We start from the raw sequence: 11,646 nt of genomic DNA on the forward strand, positions 1-11,646 counted from the left end.
GTTTTGAGTCTAATATTTAATAGAGCAATGTTTAAGTCATAAGTCATAAGCCTACCTAACTGTCCTAGTCTGTAGATAATTACGAGTAGGTATACCTACCTATTTTGCTGGCTCAGCGACAAAATATGGCTCCTGGCTGCCTCTCCAAGTAATGTTATAATTCAGGAGCTGGCATGGCGCCAAATAACTTTGTTCGTAAACAGAACTATTATTCCAATTTTTTTACCAAGCACTTATTTTTGGACGGGTCAGGTTTTTGCCAGATTGCTTAATGTGATTTTCAGCGTTAGTATGATTAATTAGTATGGCATCTTGGGTACTTAAGCTGGGGAACCGACCGTACTTCGATTTACATAAAGTAAGCAACGAATAAACAATATTTATATGGGTACATAAACATGCAAATCGCACAACTTATGCATTTTATTAACATTTTATACAACATTAGTCTAGGTTACCTGTAAGAATGTTTGTTTTTTGGGACATGGATGGCTACTAAAAAAGCGTTTTTTTTTTTTTCAGAATGACTACCTATTTTTCATACCCTGACTTGGATCTCCAAACGGAGCTGAAGAGGACCGCAGAGGCTATAGTGGCCCCGGGGAAAGGCATCTTAGCGGTTGATGAAACTAATGGCAAGTTAACTACCATAATTACTATGCCATACCATACCATATTACTGTCTTATGTACCTACAATAAAGTGTTTACATAATACATACGAGTATATAAGTGTTTACATACATACATACATACGGCTCTACTTATGATATTTGATATAATGTATACCATTGTAAGGGATATCTCTGTACTAATTATATATAAGTAATACCTATTATTGATCGACCGAGCGATAACGAAGGTCTCCGTGTCAGCTTGGGCAAAAATGCTTTCTAATGTTCTCCTCTACAAGTCGCAATTCTCAACCGATTTTCGTGCAATTTTGTGAGCAGGTTCTATATTTTTTTTTTCCAATTTTGGTTTTGATTCTAATAGGGTATTATACTGTATTTAAAATAAATTATTTTACACCATGCATGAAATCAAGCACCAGACAATTATTAGAAAAACACAGATAGGAGTTATTTTTAAACACAAGTTCTATTTAATAAATCGGATAGAAATATAAAAAGTAGGTGAGTTGACCGTGACGTCACGATGTAATGTTTCATATAAATTCCATATTAGCAAATCGTTTTGACAGCTCTAAAAAGTAACTGATTTGACTAGTAGGAAAATACCCTATTTTCAAATTTTAAAATACTAACTTATTTAATAAACACATAAGAAATATATGACAAAATAAATAAAGTATTATTATTACCTATACAATTTAAATCGGCTACAAATATAATGACCACCAAAAAATACTTTGGTACCCTAAATAAAAAAATCATGCTTACCAAAAAAAATTAATGAACACCAAAAAAATAAGGCCTAAAAATACAAAAGTACCACCGTTTTAATTGCGACTGCACTTCAAATTGTATTCAAATACCAAATATATTGAATGATCACCAAAAATCATTAATGATCACCAAATCTTGAAGACCAAATTAATGCGATATTTTCACCTAAATAAACCACTATGATTACCAAAAAATGTATACGTATTACCAAATAAAGTAAACTGATGCCAAAATTACTGGCCCCTCCCGCTCAACCCTCCGTACCCCGCACCGTATACCTACCTAACCTAACCTACTTTTCTAGTAGCATTTCGTTATGCTACTAGAAAAGTAGGTTAAACTGCTATCAGTTTGAACTGCTATCAGTTAAGTGGGTTAGGTTAGGTTAGCACTGCGACACTTACAGAAACGAAATAGTACTAGAAAAGTAGGTTAGGTTAGGTTTGAACTGTGACCTGTACAGAAACGAAATGCTACTATAAAAGTGGGTTAGATTAGGTTAGAACTGCGATCCTCACAGAACCGAAATGCTACTAGAAAAGTGGGTTAGGTTAGGTTTCAACTGCGACCCATACAGAAACGAAATGCTACTAGAAAAGTGGGTTAGGTTAGGTTGGAACTGCGACCCTTATAGAAACTAAATGCTACTAGAAAAGTGGGTTAGGTTAGGTTTGAACTGCGGCCCTTACAGAAACGAAGTGCTACTAGAAAAGTGGGTTAGGTTAGGTTTGAACTGCGACCCTTATAGAAAAGAAATGCTACTAGAAAAGTGGGTTAGGTTAGGTTTGAACTGCGACCCTTACAGAAAAGAAATGCTACTAGAAAAGTGGGTTAGGTTAGGTTTGAACTGGGACCCATACAGAAAGGAAATGCTACTTGAAAAGTGGGTTAGGTTAGGTTTGAACTGCGAGCCTTACAGAAAAGAAATGCTACTAGAAAAGTAGGTTAGGTTAGGTTTGAACTGCGACCCATACAGAAAAGAAATGCTACTAAAAAAGTGGGTTATGTTAGGTTTCAACTGCGACCCATACAGAAACGAAATGCTACTAGAAAAGTGGGTTAGGTTAGGTTTGAACTGCGACCCATACAGAAACGAAATGCTACTAGAAAAGTGGGTTAGGGTAGGTTTGAACTGCGACCCTTACAGAAAAGAAATGCTACTAGAAGAGTGGGTTAGGTTAGAACTGCGACTGTTACAAAAATAAAATGCTACTAGAAAAAGGTGACGAAGTCGAATAATTAATTTAATAGGATAACGATATATTAAATATTTGCACATTTTTAATTAAAATGTGGTTACAGTTTTGGTGGTCATTTACTATTTTTGGGTTTACAATTATTATTTTGGAGTCATTTGCTTTAATAGGATAGCAAGATTTAAAAATTTGGTTATGATTTTACATTAAAATGGAGTTCTAATTTTGGTGGTCATTTACTATTTTTGGGTTTACAATGATTATTTTGGTGTCCTTTTCCTTAATAGGATAGCAAGATGTAAAAATTTGGTTATCATTTCACGTTAAAATGGGGTTTGAAATTTGGTAATCATTTACTATTTTTGGGTTAATAATGATTAATTTGGTGTCATTTCCTTTAATAGGATAGTAAAATGTAATAAAATTGGTAATCATTTCACATTAAAATGGTGTTATGATTTTGGTGATCATTTATTATTTTAGGGTGGTAAAATATATTTTTTTGGTATTAAATTTTACTAAATCTGGTGATCAGTTAAATAGCAGCCATTTAAATCAAATAAACATGAAAATATTTAAACTAACGGGAATGATATTTTATTATTATTTTATATAGGCCTACCTATATTTAGTAAACCGTAGTCACATTTTTTTTAAGGCATCGATGCCTATTACCTATTTGTATTTGTTGAACTAGTTCAAGATTAAGTACTTCTCCGAGTTTATTAATTGGAGGAGGGAGTTTATTAAATGGCTCCAGGCAACAATATTAATCTAACTTTCAGAGGGTATCGGCAAACTTCTGGCTGGAGTGGGCCTCGGGAACACTGAGGATAACCGCCGGCGGTACAGACAACTGCTATTTACTACCAATGTGAGTATAAAAACACAATAGGGAATGTTTCATATTTGTAGCCTACTAGAGTCACACCAAGAAAAGTCTGCATCAGATTTGGATAGCTTACGCAGTGCAAGTGTTATTTTATAGGTCATAGTTTCATAGAACTTTGACGTTTAAAATGACACTTGCACTGCGTGGGCTATCAAAATCGCTGCAGATTTTTCTCGGTATGACTTTAAATATTTGAGATATCTGTCACAATTTTTAAAAGATACAGAACGTCAAGGTGTCGCTTTGAGCTTTTTATATCATACAGAAAAAAACCGGCCAAGTGCGAGTCGGGTTCCAATTACGCAAAAAACGGCATAAAAATCACGTTTGTTGTATGGGATAATATTTATTTTATTCTGTCAGTATTTGTGGATACAGCGGCAACAGCAATACATCATCTGTGAAAATTTCAGCTGTCTAGTTATCACGGTTCATGAGAGCCTGGTGACTGACGGACGGACAGTGGAGTCTTAGTAATATGTAGGGTCCCGTTTTGACCCTTTGGGTACGGAGCACTAAAAAGCAAATGGTTGGACTAAAGTAAAAGAGGCAGCACACTTCAAAAAAAAATCATCGTATCGTTCATAAGCGTCTGCGTAAACTCACTTGCAAATATATAGACGGAGAGCTAGTTACGGAAATAGGTTTGCAATTTATAGAGCAACGATATCCCTCTAGTTAGTGTGCCATACTATCATTATTAATTAATTCGGGCGCCTGGCAGCTGTTCAGCGGTGGGTGTGAGAGGTGTCAAATAAATTAAAGGTGTACAATTTATAGAGCTCAGAGTTTGGCGTGATATAATAGCTAATAATGTATTTAATTCGAATATAATATTGCCTGACGTTTTAATTGGGGGAAATTAGTGCCAGGTGACGTCCAAGGTGCGTGAAAAGTGCCAAGTCATCTCATTTACTGGATAAAATTGTATCGTTACCCAAAGGGTGAAAACGGGACCTTATTACTATAAGGTCCCGTTTTCGGTCCCCTCTATAAATTGCACACCTTTAATTGTTTTTACAACCCCTTTGTTGCCCAACCACTGTCACACCCACCGCCCACCGCTGAACAGCTGCCAGGCGCCCGGATTAATTAATAATGATAGTATGGCACACTTACTAGAGGGATTTCGTTGCTCTATAAATTGCAAACCTATTTGCTCTTAGACCAATAGTATCTTGCTCGTACTGATGTCTTTCTTTACTTCTCTTTATTTTTCTATATCTCTGCATTAAAACCAATAGTACCTACGTACTCTTTGCATTAACCAATGGTACCTACCTACGTATAACGATACTCGACGAAGCGTTCAATAAATTCCCAAAGCCTTTATCCAAAAATGTCTGCTATGGCTCATAATCGGGGAAGGGTATTTTGGGCCCGGGTCTACAAATACTTGACGGTATTGAGATGTTCGTAATATCACTTTATATAAGTTGACATTGCTATATTATTACAACTCAGAGGATCTGTAAGGTAAGGTGGGGTAAGACTAACATAGTTTATTTTGCTCGGGGCAAGACAAACAGTATGAGGATTCCCTACAGGTGATAGTCTTACCCCACCTTATAAGAGACACAGTGTTCAGCTTAGTTTATATCAACTAAAAAGTTTTAAAACACTAGCTTATGAATCAATTGCACCAGTAAATATCTCACTGTTAAAACTAGTTTCACTGCTGAGTACCGATGATCAGTCAGTTAATTGGGGTTGGTGCCCTAGCAGACACCAACCCCATGAGATACGAGTATGACCTAGCAATGCACTCACGAGAACTTTCCAAAGTTGCGAAACTTTCCACATGAGAATTTCTCGGTAACTTCTGAGAATGTTCTCGAGAACGAGAATTTATTTATTTATCGTAGTTTATACCATGAATATTCACGATAGTTTAGGTGTAGTATCCTTACCCCCAGAAAATTCCGACTTTTGGTCTACCGCTTCCGGTCAGAAAAATGTATGACGGCCCGGCCAAACGGTCAGACCTAGGTGGGGGGTGCTCGACCAAATGTCATAGAGGGACCCTGGCAGTTTTTGACGCCGCCATGTTTTTTTCAATATGGCCGACTTTTTTTTTTTCAAGTTTGTCCTAACGCGCTGAAGTTTTGGTCACGGAATCTCGGGGTCCCCTAAATACTTATGAAATATTTTTTTTTCAAAAAATGCTACAATTGCGGGAAAACTGGCCACTTTTATTTTGTATGGCAACTTTTAAACGGTGCGTGATAGGTGGGGGGTGCTCGACCAAATGTCATAGACGGTCCCAAGACAAAATAAACTGCATCAAAATAAAATCAAAACGCCCACTTTTTTTTTTTAATTTTTCAAGTTGGTCCGAGCGCGCTGAGATTTGGCATGGCGGGAGATGGAGGCCTCTAGATACCTATGGCAAAAATTTTTTTTGGAAAAATCCAAGATGGCGGAACAATAATTTCCATGTTGCAGGAATGTTCTGAGAACATTCTCGAGAACGTTTCCGCTTTTTGAGAATGTTCTGCAATTTGTACATTGCTAGTATGACCCTTACTTTCTTGATTTCTTTTCATAATTTTCTCCACCTCAATTTTAAATTATTCCAATTTCTTTATTTGGTAGTTACTTACTTATCACACTGGTTCGAATCTGCACTGTGACGACAAAACCCAAAATCATCTTTATTTCCTCAGAATCTCTCAGAGCACGTGTCAGCTGTAATACTGTTCGACGAGACGGTGTACCAGAAGACTGATGAAGGGACACTCTTCATGGATGTGTTTAAGCAGCAGGGCATCATTCCTGGCATCAAGTTAGACAGAGACGTCGTCCCGCTGTTCCTGTCTGAGAATGAAGTCACAACCCAGGGTAATGATATTTATGTTTCCTCAACTCTCAGAACACGTGTCAGCAGTAATACTCTTCGACGAGACGGTGTACTAGAATACTGATGAAGAGACCCTCTTCATAGACGTGTTCAAGCAGCAGGGCATCATTCCTGGTATCAAGTTAGACAGAGACGTCGTCCCACTGTTGCTGTCTGAGAATGAAGTCACTACCCAGGGTAATGATACTCATGTTTTATCAGAATCTCTCAGAAGACATATTGTTCAACGAGATGATGTACCTACAAGAAGACTGATACTGAATGATAGTTATGTCTTTCTGACCAGTATATTCTTGTTTTGCCCTGTATTCTCAATAAATATCACACCTATTAGGGTAAATGCTTCTTGCATAACACTGTTTTAACTAACTAAAAGGTCATTGGGCAAAATTTTTTGTGATTAGAGGCAGTTGCACATCTTGCACAACATTGAGGTGACAGTATTTATCCTATCGCCTAATATTGTGTGTTATCTTTGTTAATACGTGGAAAAAAATTAAAAAATAGTTGAATGAGATAAAAAACGGTAATTTATGTGTAGCCTGTAACTACCAGGAGTAAAAAATAAACTTTGGAATATTCGCAACGGATTTATTTCTTTTGTTTTCACTTTGGGAAAATTGTTGTTATGCTCACACAATCGTAACTTTTCGGAGAACACATTTTGTAATAACGCGATATTTTAATTTTAACCCAATTTCAGCGCGCAAGCAGCAATCTTAATTTCACGCCGCTTCGAGTAGAAAGTTTTGTTCAAAAGTTTTTTGTTGTCTCCGAGTGTTAAGCGCCTGATAAAGTAGGTAGCTTATTCAAAGTTAACTTATGTTGCTTATTTCATAACACAAAATAGATAAGAATATTCTAAACAAATTATAATATATACGATTATTAATACAGTTAATTCTTCAAAAAGTTTTGAGTCCTATTGTGACACATTTTTCACTTGATGGTCTCATCGGAAGATCAGCGCTGGAAGCCACCAGCAACATGCTGAGATGGGGCCATTTCGTGGCACTTTAATCTTATTTTGTGTTTTCTTTTATACTATGTACTATTCCGATTGTTTGTGCTTACGAATAAATCTATTCTATTCTATTCTATTCTACATAGTTATTGCAGCAAATTCTTGAAGTAATATCCACAAGAGAGTTTTTATATTCCTAAGAACAAACACACATTTAACACTGGAGAATCGTCAAGAACTAAGTAAGTTAAATACTAGTATTTGGTTTCTTCTCAAAGAAGTATAACTTAATATTTATTCCGCAGGTCTCGACGATCTTAACAAGCGTTGCGCCGTCTACAAGAAACATGGGTGTCGCTTCGCAAAATGGCGGTGCCCTCTCAAGATAGGCCAGCACACTCCCTCAGTTCAGGCTATCAATGATATGGCTAATGTCCTAGCGCGCTACGCGGCCGTCTGTCAGAGTGAAGGACTTGTGCCAATTGTGGAGCCTGATGTGCTACTAGATGGTAAGAAATTTGCAATTCCCTGAGTTGATCAGCGTTAAATATTACGGCGATAATTGTCATTCCATGAAGAACTCTCAATCTTTTTTGACGAACTAAGATATTGGGATTATGCCAAGTCTGTGGTAAGGCGCGCACAAATATCTGAACACGACTCTATTGTCAAGGCGTTAGGATGCGTGTTCAACTGTTCAGATATTTTTGAGCACTGTATATAGCTACCCCATACTTGACTAGCGCTTGGTTGGTTTAATGGGATTTTTGGTTATAGTAGGAATCACTTATCAATTGACATTACTGATTGATCTCATGCGTAGGTGTACGGCGTTTTATGGTGTTGTAAGGCATATCGGTAAAAATAATGTTTGGTCAACCTTATTGCATAGCTGAAAATGATAAATTTATTTCAGGTGACCATGATATCGTCAGAGCGCAAAAGGTCACCGAAGTGGCGCTCGCAGGTCTATACAAGGCACTGAACGATCACCATGTGTTTCTCGAAGGAACCCTTATTAAACCGAATATGGTGAGCCTTTTATGTAACCCAATCGAACCTATTCTATGTTGCCGATAATGTACCTCACAATAACTAAAGAATTTAGAAGTACATCGAAATCTCAGAGCATTTAATAACTGGAGTGGCCATTAAGAGCTTACCCCTCTGCCGAAAAACCTGCACAATTGTGCAAACTTTTGTATGGACTGACGTGGCTATGTGTAGGTTACGTGCAAATCATGTAGAAATAGCAATACATTTGACGTCCCCCCCCCGCAAAAATCGGCAGACTGTTTCGTAAAGAAAATGACAGCGATGACATCTCTGTCGTGGTTTTTAAACTTCCTGAATGCGATGCGAGTTAAATCGGTAATAAACTCTTCTTTCTTTTTCAGGTGACCCCGGGGCAAGGGTACACAAAGAAGGCTACACCAGAAGAGATCGCCGTAGCTTCTGTAACTGCGTTGTTGAGAGGGGTCCCCGCCGCCGTTCCGGGTATGTTTATGTTGTTTTTTCAATAGCTTTTGCGTGTCCCACTGCTGGGCAAAGGTCTTCTCTTTCTTACTACTTAATACGCCACTTTTGTCACGCTTTTGGTGCATTCGCCCGTCAGTCGCTGCAAAATGCGCCGAGGTCGTCGCGCCATCTCTTTTTTGGTCTGCGGTTAACATTCGATAGCGAATTTGGCTCAACAACCCAAAAATAAACTCAAAATAAGTAACAAATCAAAATCGATGAATAAAATTTGGCCTGCTAGAAAATAAAATCAACCAAGTACATGTCAGACCAAGTATAATAGAATAGAGGGTTTCGTACTTTTGCGTCATAATTTCATAGTGATTTGACGTTTATGGTGGCACCGCTATACTCTGTCACTGCAAAGTCTGTGCGGAGTTAGCTTTTGAAATGTTTGCATATTTTCTATAATATAACATAGCTTAGTCTGACTCCGACTCTAACCATATCATCTACATAAATTCCCAAACATAATTTACACGACAAACCTGTGTTGCTCAGTTGAGGTTATTTGCAGAGTTGCGGTCTTTTCTGCCGCAAAATTCCAATGTTTAATAGAAACTTTTAATTATCGTGACGGTTTGTTCAAACAGGCGTTAATTGAGTTATCGGAAAAATGTCTATCACCACTCGCCAGTGGGCTTAAAACTTTGAAATAGGAAGGTCTCCGTTTATTTGCCATAGTAATTGGCTTTGTAAGTGTTGTGTATGAACTACTGTGAAATTCTCTAGAGCCAGGCCACGCTAAGTTTGTGCAAAGTAAGCGTGGTCAGAATGTTTTCAGTTCTTATAGTGCTTGTGACAGTTGTCAATATAAGTCATTCAGAAGATTTTTTTAAGTAGGTATAATTGGAATTTTCTGATGTGATTTTTTTGGGATTAAACCCTTAAATCTGTTAAACAAATGGCATTGTTTCTTTTATGCACCGGTTTGCTACTGATCCGTCGCGAGTGAACGGGAACAAGACCGATTGAAAAGCAATTTTGCCATTATATCTATAAGGTTCAAATTCAAGTACTCTCATTGGGAGATTTGGGTAATGTAGGTTTGCCTTAATCAGGACAATGAATTAATGAAGATTTCTATATTTCAGGCATCGTCTTCCTCTCCGGCGGTCAATCCGAAGAAGAAGCCACCTTGAACCTGAACGCCATCAACAGGGTCCAGCTGAAGAAACCCTGGACCTTGACCTTCAGCTACGGCCGTGCTCTGCAAGCTTCCGTCTGGAAGACCTGGGCGGGCAAGGATGAGAATGTGCCGAAGGCGCAGGCTGAGCTATTGAAGAGGACTAAGGTCAAATCAAATCAAATACTAATTAAAAATCATTTAATTTTAGGCAACTAAGGCCCTTAGGTACCATCGCCCAAACTGTTAACTGTCCCTCGGTGGACCTTATTACAAAAGTGTCCACCGATGGACAGTTAAGAGTGTCGCTGTTTGTACATAACTTGTAAAAGTTATAAACAAACATAAATACAGTAATGAAACTCTTAAAAGCTATAAATAATTTTGGCGACGCATCAGATGCATGTTTCTGTTGCGTCACCTGTTTTGGTGTAGGATTCGGCTGAGGAGAGCACCGAACTGAAAAGCTGAACCCATGCACGGCCTTACTAAAATTGCAGGAAGTTTTAGATGCGTGCCGCGCACAAACTAATATTTTCAGCCTTGGACACTGGACGCCTTGGTAATTTTTTTCTTCGTATATGACATTTATTTCGATTTGTAATTTGAATAGTAGTGTGTCTACTTGAAATACCACAAATCAAAATATTTTCATAGAAAGTAGTTTTTGTTCTTCGAGTATACTTTACCCAATTGTATTTCAGTTGATAAGTATGATGATGATTGGGGAGCGGAATGTCCTAAAATAAATTTGATTACCTATGCTTTAGATGACCTGTTTGTTCTATAGACTTCAGACTCCCAGGCCTCCTTTGTTAAAACAACGAATCAAGCCATAATCATCATAATAAATTCAAAAACAGATTTCTAATTTAAATTTCCCCTTTTTATACAGGCGAACGGATTAGCATCACAAGGCAAATACCAGCAAGGTAGTTTAACCTCGTCTGCGGCAGATAAATCCAACTTTGGTAAGGATTACAAGTACTGAACTGAATAAATTATAAAATTAAGTAAATCCTTTGTTTTTTTTTATGCTTGTATCTTGAACTGTCGATTGTCGCGGAGCAAAAAGATTTTGAGTGGCGACCATGCACCGGAACATACAAAAAAAAAAGCCGGACAAGTGCGAGTCGGCCTCGCCCCCCCCCCCCCCCACAGAAATACATCATCTGTAAAAATTTCAACGGTAAGCTATCACGGTTCATGAGATACAGCCTGGTGACAGACGGACGGACAGTGGAGTCTTAGTAATAGGGTCCCGTTTTTACCCTTTGGGTACGGAACCCTAAAAAGCCCCAAACAGGGTCAACCCATTCTGGTTCGCATAGTATTTGCGGGTTGAGAACAGTGGATTACCGTTCGTCGTTGAGAGATGGGAACTTCCTCCCGCGGACGCTCTGTGGCTGTGGAATGAGCTCCCTGCCCTGGTTTTTTTCGAGGGGCTACATAACAGTATGGGGTTCTTCAAAAAGTATAGTACAGGTTTTTAAAGGGTCGGCAACGTACATAACATTCACGGAGTTGCAGGCGTCCATAGGCGATGGTGGTCGCTTACCAAAAGGTGTACGGAGTATAGAAAAAAAGATACTTAGTTAAGGCCTTTGTGAAGTGGACCCCAGTGTGTTGACCCCTGCTTTTTAACCAGATTACATTATTTATTACGTATATATCGATCCTAC

At 38.1% G+C, this 11,646-nt stretch overlaps 1 protein-coding gene across 1 annotated transcript; it reads left to right on the top strand.

Moving 5' to 3' along the window:
* The first annotated feature begins 523 nt into the window (after window positions 1–523).
* On the top strand, window positions 524–10,982 carry LOC134800213 (fructose-bisphosphate aldolase-like). The gene is made up of 8 exons (XM_063772710.1): window positions 524–635; window positions 3,390–3,478; window positions 6,163–6,337; window positions 7,626–7,829; window positions 8,237–8,352; window positions 8,718–8,817; window positions 9,933–10,132; window positions 10,860–10,982. Exons 1-8 carry the CDS (start codon window positions 524–526, stop codon window positions 10,953–10,955), a joined length of 1,092 nt encoding a protein of 363 aa, XP_063628780.1. The 3' UTR covers window positions 10,956–10,982.
* The last annotated feature ends 664 nt before the right edge of the window (window positions 10,983–11,646 follow it).

This window comes from Cydia splendana, chromosome 19 (genome assembly GCF_910591565.1).
Source record: "Cydia splendana chromosome 19, ilCydSple1.2, whole genome shotgun sequence".
NCBI classification, from domain to species: Eukaryota; Metazoa; Arthropoda; class Insecta; order Lepidoptera; family Tortricidae; genus Cydia; species Cydia splendana.

Excerpts from the sequence above, each read along its gene's own strand:
- LOC134800213 (XM_063772710.1), top strand. The coding sequence starts at position 524 with ATGACTACCTATTTTTCATACCCTGACTTGGATCTCCAAACGGAGCTG. Across the intron at positions 636-3,389 it reads AGCGGTTGATGAAACTAATG|AGGGTATCGGCAAACTTCTG; the intron begins GCAAGTTAACTA and ends TCTAACTTTCAG. Across the intron at positions 7,830-8,236 it reads GCCTGATGTGCTACTAGATG|GTGACCATGATATCGTCAGA; the intron begins GTAAGAAATTTG and ends AATTTATTTCAG.